This window comes from Eutrigla gurnardus (assembly GCF_963514095.1).
Source record: "Eutrigla gurnardus genome assembly, chromosome: 14".
NCBI lineage: Eukaryota > Metazoa > Chordata > Actinopteri > Perciformes > Triglidae > Eutrigla > Eutrigla gurnardus.
This window is the reverse complement of record NC_139937.1, coordinates 8,074,500-8,093,293: the sequence shown is the minus strand read 5'-3', so window position 1 is coordinate 8,093,293 and position 18,794 is coordinate 8,074,500. Positions and strand designations below refer to the sequence as shown.

The window sequence follows — 18,794 nt, the reverse complement described above, 5'->3', positions numbered from 1 at the left end:
GGGAATTATCCTTTGGGAGAGTCTCAGGTCATCATTGAGTCTTTTCTAGTGTTGGATCAATATAACAAAAAAAAATGTCTGAAACGTTGATGAAATGTATTTCAAGTTATTGGTCCATCCATCTGGCATTATTTCATTTCCTGCTCTCTTTGTGTTTGTAGGAAAGGCAAAGAGGTGCCGCCGTCATTTAAGCACTTCTTCAGCAGCGCCATGTCTCTGAGCTCTATCAACGTGTCAGGAACCAAACTACCGCCAGAGGCCCTCAAGTACGACTCATTCACTTTTAATGTGTCTCACGAGCTTCTGACCCACATTCTCTGTGATTGTACATGTTGTTCCTCATCTCCTTATATTACCTCCTGATTTAAATATATATATTTTTAGAGTCTTTATCACAGTGCTTATCAGCGTATAATATACTGCCTATTTCACAGTGAGGAGCTCTATTTGCACTAACTGGGACAGTTGAGTTTATGGGGTTTTTTATTACTAGTATCCAGAGTTGGGATATTGGCAGTGGCAAAAATACATCATTAATAAATGTAATGAAAAGGAACTTTTCAAAATTCAAACCTATATCACTTAATACCTTTAAAATTATTATTTTAACTGCCTACAATGATAATGTTTTAGAGCTCTCCTGCTTGGCCTGGCCAGTAACCTCAATCTAAAGGATGTGTCTCTTGACCTCAGCTGCTGTGAGGTAAGTGATACACGTTTTCCCTCATAAATCATTTCATTTAAAGATATATTTTATAATTTGTGCATTTGTACCCGGCTCATGAGGGATCACTGTCTCGGCGCTGCACTGAAATGTGCCAGCTGCAGAGCCGAAGCCCCTAACATTTAATAACTAAATGCATTCACAACAGAGATCTTTCCAAAGCAGTTGTAGAAAAGACTAGACCTAGATCCCACAGCTGTAGTTACATTAAAAGCTCTGCGACGCTCACAATGCTGGTAAATCTCTTCAGTAAGTAGGTAACGCACAATGCTGCAGAATACATTGTAAGCCTCAGTTATCAAAAGACTGTGGTCTTTTGATTGGCCAGGGTTTTCGGGGGGCACTGGTTTTGTTTTGTATTCCTTTATTCTTTCTGTATCTAGCATTAGCAGCATTTGTGTAATTGCCTTTGACAGTTAAAGTTTAGAGGGTGTGGTTTTTAATAATTTGGAGGTAACACTCATCCTATGCAATCAGCTTTTTAGGATCCACTCCAAAACCATTTGACAGGCCAGTGACACTGTTAAGAGGCTGCATAATGGAATACTTGGCAGACTGCAGTCGGGGGTGGAGGGGGAGAGAAGAACGGGGGTGGTGGGGGGGTGTTAGTTTCCGTCCCTAATTGTTTCACGCACGCACACACACACACACACACAAGCACACACACGTGCGCACACACACACACACACACACACACACACACACACACACACCAGCTCCTCGCCCACATCTCCCCTGCTCGAGCACAGAATGACAGCTCGCTGCAGATTCAATGGGATAGCTAAAGATAACACAAGAACACAAATTGCACAGGAAATCTAATTCGAGATTCCCATAGAAATCTTCCCAAACTGCGGGGGAAATTATGTGTTCTGTCCTCTTTTTTGAGGTCTTAATGAACTGTTTGGTAGAGGCAGCCCAAAACTGGCGTGGAGCGGGCTGACATGTGAAATGGATGTCTATGACTTCTGTAGAGTGTGTTTGTGCTAATGCGTGCATCACTGTTGAGAACAGAAGTATGATCATTAAGCATCTGTGTGTTTTGTTGCTGGTAATTGTTGGCATGGCTCTGACATGCTGTTTTCTCCCCCTAATGCTTCTGTAAGCTTGGCCATTGTGTAAGTACAAATGTGCTCACTTCTAATAATAATGTCTCATTCCTCCTCATTTTTATCTGCACGTCTGTTTGAGCAGATGCTTTATTTTATTTTTTTGTGCTGATCATTCTTCTTGGGGTCCATGTGTGTGTGTGTGTGCGTGTAGCTGTTTAAAATGTTCCCTCCTGTCTTCCCAGTTGCGGTCAGGAGGTTCTCAGATCCTTGAAGGTTGTATTGCTGAGATCCCAAACATCTCCAGCCTAGACATCTCTGACAACGGTGAGGTGGCACTCTCCTTGCATGTTGTCCATGAAATTACTTTTCAACCTTAAGCTGAATACTGCACGTCCTCCTCAGCATGTAACTACCAACATCAATTAAGACCAGTCAACCTTATAGTTTCTAATCTATTCCTCTACCTCCAGGCCTGGACTCAGACCTATTGACTCTGCTGGTGTGGCTGGCCAAGAACCGATCCATCAGACACCTGTCTCTGGGCAAGAACTTCAACAACATCAAATCCAAGTAAGAACACTCTAAAAGGACTCCACCTGTAGATGCCAGTTACAATCCAACATAACACAACACAAATAGACAGCAGGGTTTTCTTCCCGAAACAGTTATTGTCCACTATACCTTTAACTGTAGAAGTAGGGGGTTTGGGATGACCAGAGATTGACAAAGTGTTGTATTCAAGATGGAATTGCACAGAATAATCTAGAAACCGTATATTCTATAGTTTTCATCACGTTTTCCTCAATTTTTCTTCCTTTATTTTTTCCGGCTGACTTAGAAACCTGGCTCCAGTGTTGGACAGCCTGGTACATATGATTCAGGAAGAGGAGTCGGTGAGTTTTTAAATTCCTTTCATAGCTGGCTTTTGTGAGGGACGGTAGATAAATATTGACCGAGAACGTCCTCCAAACTAGGGATGTTAATTATAAACTGTTAACAAGCAATAAGAGAGTTGACGTTCATTATGTTACTGATGACTTCATACTAATGGCCATGGACATGCTTTCTCTCTCGGCACTGACTGAAACACTGATAGAAAGTGCCAGGCAGACACACAGCTGAGAACCTTGCAGCTAAACTAATTGATGCTCTTACTAGGATGTATGTGTCAACAACAATGCACGCAACACTGTGGCTGCTAACTGCTGCAGACGGGTGAATTGGAATGCCTGTTTTGCACAAATACAGCAGATGGCAATATGATACAATCAAGGTCTACACCGGTCTTTTAGCAGTTAATAACCGGTGTACGGGGGGTGGCTATCAGTCAGAAAAAGAAAATCACTGAACCTCCACCAGCTGCTCGGCAAGTGACCTATGACCCCCCCATCGGAGGGTGGTGTGAATATTGTCACCCTACAGTGATCAATAAAGGATAACATTAAACTGTGTGGTTTACGAGAGGTCCAACAGCACTAAGGGAACCCACCACAGTACGGTTCATCATGGAAACGACTTGAGAGATTATGATGAAGTATTTAAACTGACAAAAGATAACCTTTCATAATTAAAAATTCTTCTCTTCTTTCTATTCAGAAATCAAAATGTACCCAGAGACGATCACTGTCTAAAGGGGGAGTTATTTACATATTATATGATGCTCCGTACGCTGTCATTTTCTACTTTTGCACAGTATACTTTTGCAGTAAAAAAAAAAGGGATCTTCTTCAGGTTCTAGCTATCTCTCTTCCTTTCTGTCCCTCAATCCATCTCACTCATTTTTTTTTTTTTTATCTCCATCAACATCATGGGAGCTGTAACAGATTTTGGCCTGGTGTCTGCCCTTTTTTCTCTCCCTTGGAGGCAGATGTGCTAGATTGATGATCCTTTTGAGCCTGATTGGTGCTGGATTGGTCTCTCAGTGCTTGTAGTGCTGTGTGTGTGTGTGTGTGTGTGTGTGTGTGTGTGTGTGTGTGTGTGTGTGTGTGTGTGTGTGTGTGTGTGTGTGTGTGTGTGTGTGTATGAAGGTAAATCAATGTCAAAACACTTAGAAAGATGCGCAGCAGCGTGTGTGTGAACGCATGGTTATTTGTTATGCGTGCGTGCGTGCGTGCGTTGTCGTGCGCAGGTTGTATGTCACGCGTAACAAGAAGCTGCGTACATATGATGTACGCAGCTGACATATGATCTGCTGTGCGCACCTACTCCGCGTAACTTGAACGCGTAATGTAGTTGGCCTGTTCATTTCAGTCAGCCAGGGGAGGCAACTACATTACGCGTTCAAGTTACGCGGAGTAGGTGCGCACAGCAGATCAATTCTGGCCGCGCAGCATCAGAATCTGCGACCGCACGTGCGTGTGAACGCGTAACAACATTTGTCAAACAGTGAGAGACAGACGTGCGCACGCTGCTTCATATGTACGCAGCTTCTTGTTACGCGTGACAGAGTCTGCGCACGTCGTTTCCGCATACATGTGAGCGCCTGACAAAAATGTTCAATTATCTTCATGCGAGCGTTAATGCGTGCGTTCGCTAAAAAACGCATGAATGTTACGCGTAGTTACTCCGCGTAATGTGATCACAGGCGTGCAGCAGCCATCACGCGTGAACGTGCGCGTGAACGCGTGACCATTATAAGTCAATGAGGAAACTACATTACACGTCAGGCGCTGTGTGCTGCACAGGCGTCAAAGCACGCAGGTGTGACGCGTTCAGTTGATAGTTGCGCAAGTAATATGAAACGATTCTGACGCCATAGTGTGTGTGTGTGTGTGTGTGTGTGTGTGTGCGCGTGTGTGTGTGTGTGTGTGTGTGTCATTCATTATGTGCATGAGAAGATAGTGTTGTGAATGAGCTGGTTATCTGACTGTGCAGGTTGGATACAAAGAGAAAAGGAAAGGAGATAGAAACGTTATGTACTGAGAAAGTGATATGCAGAGGTTAAAGGTTCATTAGGGGCAGATATGTGACAGAGAAGCTAGTTTTTGTAGCTTACATAGGACAGCTGATGGGTCTGGGGACTATTCTGAATTGGCGAAGGGGCGACGGTATTAGACCCACTCCCTCCCCAGGGCCTGGGGCTGGATAAAGGAGGATAACCACTGCCAGAAAGGAACATTAAAGACAGAAAACAAAGCGAAAATATAAAAAATGGTTGGATCATCAACCATCCCTCTCGGGAAAATGTCCTAATTTTTTTTCTCCTTTCAACAAATGCTCCTCTACACTCGCATAGACACTCACAGAAACCTTACACAACAGACAGCACTGTCGCTGTGTGTTGTTTTGTGTTTCAGAGAATAATTATGTCACAATATTGATAAAAAAGTAAAGCTCCAGCCAGCAACTGGTTAGCTTAGCTTAGCATAATGACTGGAAAACAGTGGCTGTCCAACAGTACCTAAACCTGGACTATTTCTTGGTCAGTGAAAAACGTAAATATCACAAGCAAAAGGTTTAAGAAGATGCAGTTAAGGACTATGAATCGTGTGAATGGGGAAATCGCTGAAAAGATGAACTCTACACTCCCAATTTCTCCAACGTGTCTGTAAAAGAGTCATCAGAAAAAACACTGTCATCCTCCACCATGATATTGTGAACTGTAGTGGAGAGTTAGGTTGCTTTATTGCTGCATACACACGCTTAATATATAAATGGGTTTTATCCGAATAAACACAGTTAATTATTTTACAGACATTCATTCAGAAGATCAATTCATCTCTCCTTTAAGGTCCCTTATATTTTTGTGTCTTGGGTTACAATTTCTCATTGTCTTGGCTTTATTAAACAAGGCATGTATGCATACGCAGGGTAATGATTACACAATTGTAGTGATTAATGAGGACTGAGAATCCGAGCTGCTGAAAGTAATTTATTTCAGCCATGGGAAGGGATGGGACTTGTAATTATCTTTGCAGGCACAGTATGCAGATGTTGCCTTTGTATAGTTCCTTCTTCTATGTTTACTGCTACAACCTGATGGTATTTGTGTCGGGAAGGACATTTTTTTTTTTTTTTTGCCGTTAGAATCCCAATGATGGGGATCTTGTTTTCTACTTTACATAAGTGGAATATGAGTTATTGCAGCTAGTGGTTCATAAACTTTCACCTATTTAAATTTGCATGTTTAATGTTTCTTGTATGCCCCGCAGGAGCACATGCAGGTAGTAAATGTGTCTTTCTGCATCCTCAGACAAGACATAAAAAAGTAATGTTCTGCCTTTGAAACCATGTTGATACCATTCCTCCACACATATATTACTGCTCAAAATCTGTCAATAAAATACCCCTCACTTCATCACTCTCCTTCAAAGACAAAAGCTTCATTCAAAAGGAATTCATCATCCTCATTCAGACTTCACCGGGAGTGTTTTTTGCAGCGCTGCTCTATTTTTGCATCTGTGTTCAGGGATGACATCCACTATGTTTATCCACATGGAGACAAATCAAATACATTTTGTCCTGTTGGAGAGGCCTCACAGGAAGGAACAGTAAATCCAACAATATTAGTTATTAAAAGAAATCATTGCACCATTCCCACCCAACAACATAGTATCTTCTATATTTGTGCTGTAGTTCATAGATTGAATGCAGACGTGATGAGAACTAATGCTACATTCATGCTACTTTCTACTTTTATGATACTACATGTCAGAGGGATATAATGTACTTTTTCCTTCACTACATGTATGGCAGCTATAATAAGTAGTTACTTTGCAGTTTGTAGTATCTGGTCAGTTCAACGTTCAGTTGAACAACAACACATTCTAGTTGGGACTTAACTTTACCCAGATGTTGCATGAGTGAAGGTGTAAGGAATGGTTAGGTTTAGGAAGAAGATGAGAAGAGGCCTAGTTGTAAATTAAGCTCATCTGTCTGATGAGGCCCTGAGACATAAATTAGTGATGTCTCTCTTTGCGTGTGCGTTACACACCAGCTACAGGAAATAAAGCCCATATAAGGGAGTAACTAAGTATCATTTTGCCGCCGAAATGGCTGAGCAAAACATGACCTTATAAGTACAAAATATAGCTTTAGGATGGAGTGCCTGGCAACCTCTGTCTTCCACTGGAGAGGAAGAGGATGAATTTACTAAGGATGAGTGAGAAGAAGGCCGATCAGGAAGCAGAGGGCTTTAAAAGACAGACATGTGACAGGGAGAGTTGGCTTGATATCTGTTTAAATAAAGATCATTCTCATTCCACCTGCCTGACTCATTTATCACCAATCTACACATCGGAGTTTGCCTAAGAAACCACAAGTTTAAGATTTTGAAAACCTTTAGTGAGCATATAAAATAACAAACCATATCCAGCTAGGATGAACAGTTATGTAATAGAATATATGAGATAGAATAATATAATAATGGACTGAACATTAACAGAGCCCAGTTTGGCTCAACTGGTAAAATAAAATGTAGTAAAAGCAAATGATGAAAAGAACTTAAATTTAATATTAAAAAAAATGTAACAAAAAGTTCAAAAGGTCTGGGGTCATTGGATGTTCCTGATTTGTTGTTGAGTGGAGCCGATGTACCACTTTTAGCTCTAAATTCGTTGTAAAATTGTGCTTGGGTCAAATACTACAATAAGGACTGACAGGGATGTCTAGACACTCGGCCAGTTAGGCCCTACCAATTTGCATTTGATGTGAATGTAGCCTAGCATGATTGTGTTTTGTAAAGATGGCCCATAGAGTCTCCAGCTGTGTAAATGGCATGCATCATAGAGCAGCTCAAATCTGGTGAACAGACGGGCGCTGTTGGACATTTGTAAGCCCTTGTATCACTCACACATCACAAAGAAATCCACTTGATCCAGTGCTGAATTTTTCATTTGACCCTGTGGAGTGCCCTGATTTGAATGATAATACCAGTGACATTTTGAAGTCGTCTCTGGCAAGTCCACTTGATCCTCTGATAAATGTTTAATTGGGGTTTGCCCTTTGAGTCACCAGACCCTCAGGAAAATAACATTTTTATAATAACTTATTTTTTACAAAAGACGAAGTTTGAAGGCCATTTGGAAAAAATAAGATTCACTGAAAAAAAAACTAGATGTTATACCTGGCAATGAAAATAGTCAGGCTTAAATGTAGGTAATAAGTGAATCACTGTAAATACTGAATGTGTGGAAAATATGCTTTTTTGTATTATTTTGATGAGAGTTTGTATGCTCACACTTTCTCCAAGGAAGTGTGAAAATTAAGCTCAATAAATAGAAGACACATGGAAACCATGCATACATGGACAGTAGAATATCAAAGGACAATTTGGCAGGACAAGCTGGCACTGTTTAAAGGAATATTAATGCTCTCAACAATACATTACAATAGCTTTTGTTAAAGCTGGTAGTGATATACAACAAGGACCAAGACAGCTTTTTTTTTTAAATGTTTGCTGTTGCTGCCAAAGCTAAATATACTGAGAATTGGATGGCAGCTCATCAACTCTGGCTCTATCGAACAGTCTGCATGTGGTACATAAACCGAAGTCTGTCCTGCTTTGCTAAGACAGCAACAAACACATCAGATATAACAGTCATAACATGTATTTAACGCCTTCTTCTGGTAATATTAACACACCTCCTCCTTTCTAACACACACATCTTCCTCCCTCACCTCTTCCCTCCCCAGCCCCTCACCTCCTTGTCTCTAGCAGACTCCAGACTGAAGAGTGACCTGACCATCGTCCTGAACGCGCTTGGCAGCAACTCCTCACTCACCAGGTTAGACATCAGTGGGAATGCCATGGGGGACATGGGAGCCAAGATGTTGGCCAAGGCACTACAGATCAACTCCAAACTCAGGTGAGTACGCGCTGGCTGATGGCTGGCATGATTAGCAATCATAAATAACAGCAGATGAACAGAGATCAACTTGAAATGCAACACTGAATCAGGTCGGGGGGGGGGGGGAATACAGTGCAGTTAGATGTACATAAGTTCCCTTATATGCGGTCCTATATGCACTGAAACACATGTAAATTACTATTTTTTTTAAATCACTTCAAAAAAAGGGAAGAAATTAAGTGCGACTGCATCTCGCACCTGTGTCATTTAACACAGTGTCATATTGCCTCTTAGTTGTCAGTAGATGGCAACTTAAATGTTGCAGATCATGTCACTCAGCTTGTCTCACAGTGTGTTTGTCTGTGCAGAACTGTGATGTGGGATAGGAACAGCACCAGCCCTCAGGGTCTTCAGGATGTAGCAGCTGCTCTGGAAAAGTAAGTAACTCTATCTGCATCTGCGTGTGTGTGTGTGTGTGTGTGTGTGTGTGTGTGTGTGTGTGTGTGTGTGTGTGTGTGACTGTATGCAGATGAGTGTCTGCTTGTGTTCTACAGCTCTAAATTAAATTCAAAGTATATGTTACAGTGCACATCTATTCTAACAGTATACATGGCATGAAAGCTGCTGAAGGGATGGATGTGTGGTGCAGCCCACACATCCGTGTGTCATTGGGCTTTCTGAGCAGGAGGAAACCTTGAGGTGTGTTTAGACAGGAAGACAACGAGAGAGGATGAGAGGAAGTAAACCAGAGTGTGACAAACGCAGGGAATGTAACAACAGAGAAGCAATGGTGGAAGAAAAGATGCTGAGGAAGGGAAAGGAAGAGAGAAGAGAAAATATCAAGAGAGCAAAAGTATGAGTCGAGTCTGATTAAATCAAACTTCCGTCTACTGTTTGAATGTTCAATATTCTGTGTGTGTGTGTGTGTGTGTGTGTGTGTGTGTGTGTGATGACACAAGCAGCTCACTAAATTTGCTTCTGGGACACATCTGTACATCCACTTCTCTTTTCATCTTCTCTCTCTCTGTTTATCATATTCTCCCAGCAGTACAGCTACCAATTTCCCCTCTGAGTCTCTGTGTTACTTTATTGAAATGAAATGGTTTTTTTTCTTGATTCTGTTTTCTATTCTGTTCAGCAGTGTGTGCGTGTGTGTGTGTGTGTGTGTGTGTGTGTGTGTGTGTGCGCGATGTTAGGGATTTCAAGACTTAACCTTGGTGTTGAAGAAATTGGTAGGAAAAAGTGTCATTCTTCACGAGCATACAGATAATCAAAGAATGGAGAAGGATATAAGCAGATTAATCAGTAATGAAAATAGCTGTTAGCTGCAGCTACTGTTTGACATTAAAACAGCATTCTTGTTGTAAGTGATCCTATATAAAGATGGTGATGGAGGGAGAAGTCCGTAGGACGCATGTACAGCTCGCAGATATGCCAGTTCAAGAGACAAGGGAAGAAAGCAGATGCCGTCATACAGACGTCAAATCTGTATGAGTAGGACGGCATCTCCTGGCATGGCGCTGGCAAGTCAGGCATGTTTGAGTAAAGATGAATCAGTTCACCTCTGAGATGGCCCTCATTTTCATCTCTCTGCCTTACTACTGTGTCTTCATTTCTATCTCCCGTCATTCCTTCTTTCTCCCACACCCGAATATGAATATTAATACTGCCTGGTGACCTCTATTTCAAGATCACTAACCTCTCTACTGGTGCCAGTTCAAGGCTCCGCGATAGACCAATGTGAGAATAGGTGAGGGGCCGGGCCACATGTACTGCTGTCTCCACCACACGCACGCTACATGCTGATTGAACCAGGGCATATTACTGTTTATGTTATGGTTCAGTAAGCCTAATGGCAGCAAGATGACCTTGAAGTAAATGAAATATTCAGATGAATCGCTTTTCTTCTGTGTTATGAAATGCTGTGTTTGCCCCTCTGTCTGTCAATCTTCCCTTCCTCGATGATGTGAACCGATTGAAATAATATGTCCCCTGGCTGTGTGTCCATTAGGAACTTCACCATTCGTTTCATGCCCATCCCCATCATCGATGCCTCGCAGGCTCTGAAGGCCAGCCCCGAGAAGACAGAGGACGCTCTGCTAAAGGTATGTGAATTATTCTCACTCATTCTGCCAGCTGTCCTGTAATAATGTTATAGGTTTTTAAATACTGATATGTTTTTTAATGATCACGTTGGCTCTTATCATGGCAGTGGCTTTGTGTTTTCCTTCCAGATTGAGAATTATCTGTACAGGAACCACGAAACCAGAAAATACCTACAGGAACAGGCCTATCGGCTGCAGCAGGGCATCGTGACCACAACAACACAACAGGTGTTAGAGAGCATATTAATGCATAAATGTTAATGTAAATCAGCACCACAGAGAAGAGTGACGTGCCACAGAACTGAAAATGCTAAAATAGAATTGAATTGCATATCTTGTTTTTGTCTTGCAGATGATCGACAGGATCTGTGTGAAGGTGCAGGACCACCTGAACTCTTTGAGGAACTCTGAGACAGACGCCATCTTGGAAGACGTCAGGTCAGCAGAAAACCTCATCAAAGACGCCAGGAACTCTAAAACGGTGAGGATACGCACATTACACGCACATGTCTCGTTGGTGCATGTGTATTTGGAGGTCAGTCGCCTACATCTTTTCTTGGATTCTTATATTTATCCCATGTCCTCCGCTCTGCATCTCCCCAGCTGCTCCCGAACCTCTACCACCTAGGATCCGCTTCCAGAGAGGAGGTGAACAGCTCGTCAGTGGGACCCATCCAGGAGAAACTGGAGTCTATGGCTGGGGAGGTGACTAACGTCATGGACCAACAACTACAGGTAAGGTTATTTTGCTCAGGCAATGATAGAACAAATGGTCCAACTATGAATTGCAGCCGCTAAAAAAGGACACTTAAAAAATATTTGAAGTCAGTTTTGCCAAATATCTTAAATTGAAAACTGCCAAGGGTTCAAAATAGATCACCTACAGTATTTATGGTTTACATGGTCTAGGTTTGTAATAAATAGAGTGAAAACTAGAAAAAAGGCACCACCTACAGGCAGTGAAAAGAATGGAAAATACTAAGATATAAAAATCTAAGTTATAACGTGCTTTACGCAAAAATATGCAAAATATAAATGTTTTAACAAAAGAAGTAATGATAATACTTTCAGATAAAATGAAAACAATTACTTAATATAGATGTTCCTTTGAAGTTGGAGTTTTTGTCAGGCAGAAGTCGCTTTGATCAAACCCTTTATCATAAACAGATATTCATATCCATCCATCTCTCATGTTCACTCGTTGCAGACTCTGTTGGAGTCAATGATGGATGCCGCAGAGTCTCTGTGTCCCCATGTGCTGAAGAGGAGTAGTCTTCGTCCTGAGCTAATGAAGGCCAGCTCAGCCAAGATGGTCGTACCCAAAAGCTTTGTCACCAAAACCCTCCTGGAGCAGTCTGGGGTGGATATTATCAACAAGATCAGGTGTGTGTTCTGAATAGTATGATTTATATTTACATGTAACAAATCACGGAGCTCTTTCTGTGGTTAGGTTTGCTTCTGCCTTGCTTTGCTACCTGACGGTCACTCTCTTTCTCTGTGACAGTGAGGTGAAGCTGAGTCTAGCGTCCTTCCTGTCCGATCGCATTGTTGATGAGATTTTGGAGGCTCTTTCCAGTTCTCAACTCACTCTGGTAATTTAAGTCAACAGAGCTCTCAAATGGCTCATCGATTCATTAACAATGGCTAGTCTCGTCACTTCTTGTGCTAAAATGTTCTCTCTTCGTTCCAGGCGGACCACCTGGTGCGGCGAGGTCGCCCGTTGGTGCAGCAGGGGTCGGTGGATCTGGACATCCCGGAGGAAAAGATTCCTAAACGGGCTTCCACTGAGATACTAGAGGCTGAGAGGCTGGAGGATCTAGAGACATGCATGGTAAGTTTGGGCGGATTACAGATATGCTTGTGTGTACAACATACACCTGGTTGGTTACAGTAAGTAACTGTAGCTGTGATTTAGGGCTGTCCTCCACTGAAGAAAATCTTACTTGGATAACACTTCTGCACAATGAATCGCACAAAAGAACACAATCTAAATTTGAACAAATCAGTCGATCTCTAGATCTAAACAAATCCCTGGATCTCGAGATCTAACCAAATCACTCGATCTCTAGATCTAAGCAAATCACCCAACCTCTAGATCTAAGCAAATCACTCGACCTCTAGATCTAAGCAAATCACTCGACCTCTAGATCTAAACAATCACTCGATCTCTAGATCTAAACAAATCACTCGATCTCTAGATCTAAGCAAATCACCCGATCTAAACAAATCACTCGATCTCTAGATCTAAACAAATCCCTCGATCTCTAGATCTAAACAAATCCCTCAACCTCTAGATCTAAACAAATCCCTCGATCTCTAGATCTAAGCAAATCCCTCGATCTCTAGATCTAAACAAATCCCTCAATCTCTAGATCTAAACAAATCACTCGATCTCTAGATCTAAACAAATCCCTCAACCTCTAGATCTAAACAAATCCCTCGATCTCTAGATCTAAACAAATCATTCGATCTCGACAGCCCAATTAGTCAACGAATCGAGCCTGACCATTTATGTATGTGAATAAGTTCACCTCTAAAATGAGCAAATTTGAAATAAGCAAAGAAATAAAGGTTTCTGAATCCCCACCACTGTTCAGGATTTATTCAACCTTTGGTAAAATGTCAAGGGTCTTGAGACGAGGAATGGCAGCTTTTCTTTTTTACTATGTTTTATGTCTATCTGTTGTAGAAAAGAAGTGTTGATGTTCTTCTGTCTCTGGTCTCGTCCGTTTCTCTTGTGTCTTACCCGGCTTTTCATCTTATATCCCTCTCTGTCCTACTTCCCTCTACTTCCTCCTCTTTTACATGAACAGGGTACACCAGCTATCTCTTTCATTTGTGTGTTAGGCTTCGGTGTGTGTTGTCTTTCCTCCTCTTCAATCTTCTTTTCCTCTGTTCTTCCTTCTCTTTCCATCTTTTGCTCCATGGAGATTTTGTGCTGCACCAGTGTAAGTAATTCTGGACTGTCCCTCTATACTCTCCTTTCAATACATGTTCTTTTCGTCTCACCGTTATTTCTCGTTCCTGTCTGTTCACTGTGCCTGCCTGCTTCATGGTTCTCTGTGCTGGAGCTCTGTCTAACACACACAGCCTCGTGTTTTTACATAGTTGATCCTGATTATTTGTTTTAAAGCTAGTGCAGAAAAACTACAATATTAGTATTGTAGCACGCTTTTGTCGATCACTCACTCACCGAATTATTTAACATTGTGACACTGACATTATTTCTCTTAATGCATTCAGCCACATTGCACTGCTCCTGTACTCTCAATGCACCATGTCATCACAACCTTGTAAATGTGGATCACAGTACAATATAATTGTAGTATCATTCTTGTATATATATATGTAGATATCTGTCTAACTCTAGCACACATTTAAACCACCATGATGTTTGGTCTGAGTGCAAACTGGCAGACTATGATATGTAATGTAGTAACAAATACGAGGTGGACAGAATCCCAAATAGGAAACCACAGTCCAACAGTTAGAGTTGATAGAGTTTATGATATTTGTTCATTCATTTGATCACCCAGGATGTTTAAGTTTTCAGGAACATGAGTTATCAAACTTAAAACTGGTGTGAGTGATAGAAATTACATGCTTTGGCAAACATCTTATCTGATTAAGTGCACCTCTTTCAGATGACCCCTAAATCCAAGAGGAAGAGCATCCACAGCAGAATGCTTCGGCCGGTGTCTCGTGCCTTTGGTAAGCAGTTTATTATATATGATTTGCTTATATTTCATAAGACATTGTGTTGTATTGTGTGTTGTAATACAATCAAACAGTACATCGTCTTTCTGCTTTATACAATAAAAAGCTTATGGATTAGGGTGACTGGTTTAATAAGAGATTCACCAATTGCATTTTGCTTAGACAATTTTTTAAAAAAATTTAAAAGTCTGACCTCCCGTTTCAGATTTGATTTCTAAACACTACAATTGACGGCAACGCTCCAAATTCACATTTTTCACCAGCATTCGGGAAAAAAATAAGTTAGTGTAAACCGTCAAAACATTCTAAATGTTACCATATCACTCTATTGTTTGTGTCTATAGTGGTTTCTTGCATATAACACACAATTGAAAGGATTAGGAAATAAAATATTTAGATTTAAATACGAAAAAATAGTGTTATTAGTTTAAACAATGCATTAGAAAATGCTTAGGGGTATTGTTAGCAGGTTAAACAAGTCATAATTCCCTCTCTAATATCATTGCTGTGAACACATCGGCTTCAAACAACTGTATTCGAGTTTCTTGCCAAAATACCAAATTAAAAACATCATGATGGCACTAAATTACCTCCATATGATACTTATTTTTACTGAACAGCTTGAAAGTGCCAACACAATTAGCTCTGTTATAAGCAAGACGTGTGAAGGAGAGACCCCGTGCTGTTGGCAGATGAGCCGGTCACTGTGATCACAGTCCTTCTACATTATTTCAAACGTGCAGTTGAAAAAATGCAGTTTTATGTCTTCTTCATTCGCTGAAGAACGTCTGTGGACTTCAACATTCAATGTAAATCTACAATGAACCTCCTAATGACTGTCCCACTTACAGAGATGGAGTTTGACCTGGACAAAGCCCTGGAAGACGTCCCCGTCCATGTGGAGGACACTTCAACTTCATCTCAAACTCCACCTACTCCGTCTCAGGCCCTGCCCAAGCTGGAGCACCGACCACCAGGAGTGATGGTGGAGTTGCCATCTGAGGAGGAAAAAAAGCTTCAGCACTTCACCAAACTGCGACCCCGTCGGAACAAGAAAAAGCATTCCAGCAAAGTACCTGTGAGTGAAGCTCAGCAGCTTTGCATGGATTTTTCAGGTTCAGTTCAACACATTGGTTCATTCCCAGACATGGTACCAGAATCTTTAACTTCCTCTTTCAGCAAATAAACACTGCTCCACCTCAGGATGGCGAGCAGAATGGCCTCATGGGAAGGGTGGATGAGGGCGTGGACGAGTTCTTTTCGACAAAAGTCACCAGGATGGATTCCAAGTAAGGATTATGCTTCATTTATAGTTTTCTCGTGAAGGTTTTCATATGGCCAGTAAATATGCGTAAATGCATATTATTGCACTAAATCTCTTAAGCTTATTTGAGAACGTTCTGTTTCCTCTCAGACGTTCCAAGAGTTCAGACTCTCACGATGGAGAGAAGAAGAAGAGTAAAGGAGGATTCCTCAATCTCATCAAACGTTCTTCCAAATCTGACAAAGCAGATAAATCTGATAAATCAGACAAATCAGATAAGTCCGAAAAAAGTCAGGTGCCGACCCCAGCTTTGGGTAAGTCGGAGAAAAACCATGCAGCCCACGCAGCTTCAGGTACATCATCAGCCTCTGCAGCCATGATACCCGCTCCCATCCCTGAGGAGCCCTCCTCACCAAAGGTGGCAGTAAAGAGCCCAGGACCTGAGACAAAATCCAGGTATAGTCAAAATTTTTTCTCTAACAGAACAGACTCAATATGCCTGTCTGGCCCCAATTCTCTAATAATTCCTGTCTGTACTGCAGAGACGCCTCCAGCCGCTCGCAGCCCACAGACTACAGCAGCAGCTCAGACCGCTCAGAGGAGCTGAGGACGCCAGACTCCATGGACGAGCCGTGGGAGTGTTCGGATGGCCGGGGCAGCCCTCAGGGAGGCAGGCGGTACCCAGGATTGCAGTTGATGGGCAGCGGCCTCCTGGCAGAAATGAAGGCCAAGCAGGAGAGGAGAGCACACAAGGTGAGGTGTTGTGATTTCAAAAAGCACCGGGGTAACAAGAAAGAACGGAATGGAAGAGACGCCACCATGTAGGATGAGTCTTGATGACTTGATGATTGTGCTCCCCAATATGAAATACAGCATATCCTGCACCTACAACATTTGTGTAGGTCTTTGTTAATACGTTAATAAACTATTTCAGCTCAGTAATTCCCGCTCTTGCAGATTCAAAAGTTTAGTGATTACCTTTGGATTCACGTCTAGACCTTCACCTGCAGATCTGGGACTGTAAACTCCATTATTCAAGCTGTATTTAATGACAAATTTATATACCGTAATCTATGTTTGCTATTTCTGATAATTAATGTCAAAATAGCATGACGGTTAAATGATAAAACAAAAGTGTTATGGTTTTATAGTTGTATGTGAGTGAGATGGATAGATGCTTCTTTAAATGAGGACAACATCCGATTTAAGGGAGAAAACACAAAATAGGAAACACACACACACACACACACACACAGATATCTTAAACTACAAGTGCTCTGTTCTACATCGACCTGTCCATTTTTCCTCAAATGCAAAAAAGTAAAAAAAAAAAAAATTACAGATTCAAGGAAAGCAGAATTAGTGAAATAACACCCCAGAGTTTAATAAGGGCAATAATTATGTTTTGTATACTATTTGTGTTAGCACCTGTAAATGTGTTCATGTATAATAATAGGTCCCTAACTCTGCAGTCGCTGCACTACGATGTGTTTGTGTGTGCAATAAGAGGTTTATGGTGTTTGAAGCATTAGGGTTTTTTCTGACCTTGTATCAGTGACACTAAAGCTTCTCCCGCCATCTGCTTGTTCTGGCTGGCTTCCAGGTGTCTGTGTGTGTGTGTGTGTGTGTGTGTGTGAGTGAGAGAGATAGAGATTACTTCATACAAAGCTTGGGTATGTGGGCATTTTCTAACACAATGGCGCCCCCTTCTGTTTGGATGTTGCTTGGTAGTGGACATTCAGTATTAAAGTACTGCACTTCCATCTATCACTGTAACAATAAAACGTTTACACTTATTATAAAATTGACTGCAAAAACTAAGTGATCCATTAAAAGAAAAAATCTATATTTGATTAGCTTTCTGCATTTATGTATATACTGATGCAATACTGTGTCCTTGTGTCTCCTCTAGTCTTCCAGCCCTGACAGGCCTGAGAGCAATGCAACAAGTAAGTGCTTTTATCTGTTCACATGGACATGTTTTGGAGTCTGGTTTAATACCAACACAGACCATGAAACACATTATGTGCATAGTATCAATTTTTCTTTTAATGTTTTAATTTGTGTGTGTGTGTCAACAGCCAAGCCTCAGCCCAGCAATTCAGAAAGCAGGTCCCCGAGTGGCTCAATCAACAAATCAGACGCTCCGACTGGTTCACCAGAGAAGACCCCTCCTCGTGGCGAGACCAAGCCTGACCTGGCCCCTCGTCTCCGGGCTACGTCCTCCTCAAGTTCCCCTGGGGGACCAATAAGTCCCAAACCACCGGTGCCACAGGGAGCGAAGCCTGCCTTGGCCAGCCGACCCACCATCCCACAGAAGCCGAGGACCAGCAGTACCAGCAAGAGCATAGGTACAAGCACAGGATCTGATTGACACACTGTTTCGTTTTTAATCTCTCTCTATGACAGATGTGTTTTGAGCTTATATAATTTGTTTTCTGATCATTTTCTTGACAGATGAAAGCTCGGATTCCCCCAGCAGTGGCAGCATGTCTCCTAAGGTCACAGTTCATCCTCAAACGCTGAAGAGGGCAGTGTCGGAGAAAGACAAAGATGGCCAGACCAGTCTGCAATTAGGGGGCTCTGCAAACAAAACCACTCAGGATGGTGCGTCGCAAAGTCTCTCTGTCAAAATCTATTATAGCATTTCCATGTAGATTTTCAAATGCTATGAACTCAACAGCTGATCAAAAACTTTAAACAGTCATCTTCTTACAAACATATTGGCCTACTTCCCCTAAAACCTGTCCGTTGGCGAGAGCAGATTCCCCGTAGATACACTGATGGATGTTTGATGTTGGATATGTGACAGGCAGCCTGGCAGCTTGATGACTTTTATCCAGCTTTGCTCCCTCCATCTGATGTTTTTATACATGATGTCTGTACTTTGGTCTCCTTTTCTTCTCTCTTCCCTTTTTGTTTACTGTATGTGTTCAGTGACGCCCTCTAGGGCCTGTCAGAGTATGTATCTGAGTCATGTTCATGAGCATAATTCCTGCTCCGAGGCAAATGAGAATTCCTTATGAAACCATTGGCTGCTTGTTTTCTCTCTCTTTCTTTTGTTGATCCTCGATAGAAGTTTGATCAAATTATTGTTGTTTTTTTCGATATGCAAAGTGAATTATTCCATCTGTGGAGGGGGGC

At 41.8% G+C, this 18,794-nt stretch overlaps 2 protein-coding genes across 3 annotated transcripts in view; both read left to right on the top strand.

Annotated features, from left to right (window-relative positions):
* The window catches only part of LOC311023899 (secretagogin-like), a 168,193-nt gene that overhangs the window by 134,397 nt on the left and 15,002 nt on the right, over nucleotides 1-18,794 (top strand). The gene's annotated exons all lie outside the window — the stretch shown is intronic.
* Nucleotides 1-18,794, top strand: part of LOC311024580 (F-actin-uncapping protein LRRC16A-like) — a 61,404-nt gene that overhangs the window by 38,436 nt on the left and 4,174 nt on the right. Inside the window, exons 16-38 of one of the 2 annotated variants that reach the window (XM_084027043.1) lie at nucleotides 162-266; nucleotides 634-703; nucleotides 2,019-2,100; nucleotides 2,247-2,346; nucleotides 2,615-2,669; nucleotides 8,410-8,582; nucleotides 8,933-9,001; nucleotides 10,576-10,669; nucleotides 10,799-10,897; nucleotides 11,022-11,150; nucleotides 11,273-11,404; nucleotides 11,877-12,052; nucleotides 12,174-12,261; nucleotides 12,360-12,500; nucleotides 13,600-13,617; nucleotides 14,314-14,380; nucleotides 15,238-15,464; nucleotides 15,566-15,675; nucleotides 15,801-16,106; nucleotides 16,193-16,403; nucleotides 17,563-17,599; nucleotides 17,732-18,001; nucleotides 18,108-18,257. In XM_084027043.1, the coding sequence (XP_083883169.1) occupies nucleotides 162-266; nucleotides 634-703; nucleotides 2,019-2,100; nucleotides 2,247-2,346; nucleotides 2,615-2,669; nucleotides 8,410-8,582; nucleotides 8,933-9,001; nucleotides 10,576-10,669; nucleotides 10,799-10,897; nucleotides 11,022-11,150; nucleotides 11,273-11,404; nucleotides 11,877-12,052; nucleotides 12,174-12,261; nucleotides 12,360-12,500; nucleotides 13,600-13,617; nucleotides 14,314-14,380; nucleotides 15,238-15,464; nucleotides 15,566-15,675; nucleotides 15,801-16,106; nucleotides 16,193-16,403; nucleotides 17,563-17,599; nucleotides 17,732-18,001; nucleotides 18,108-18,257 (2,909 nt within the window). The remainder of the gene's footprint in view (nucleotides 1-161; nucleotides 267-633; nucleotides 704-2,018; nucleotides 2,101-2,246; nucleotides 2,347-2,614; nucleotides 2,670-8,409; nucleotides 8,583-8,932; nucleotides 9,002-10,575; nucleotides 10,670-10,798; nucleotides 10,898-11,021; nucleotides 11,151-11,272; nucleotides 11,405-11,876; nucleotides 12,053-12,173; nucleotides 12,262-12,359; nucleotides 12,501-13,599; nucleotides 13,618-14,313; nucleotides 14,381-15,237; nucleotides 15,465-15,565; nucleotides 15,676-15,800; nucleotides 16,107-16,192; nucleotides 16,404-17,562; nucleotides 17,600-17,731; nucleotides 18,002-18,107; nucleotides 18,258-18,794) is intronic. The other variant, XM_084027044.1, reaches the window with a different exon arrangement.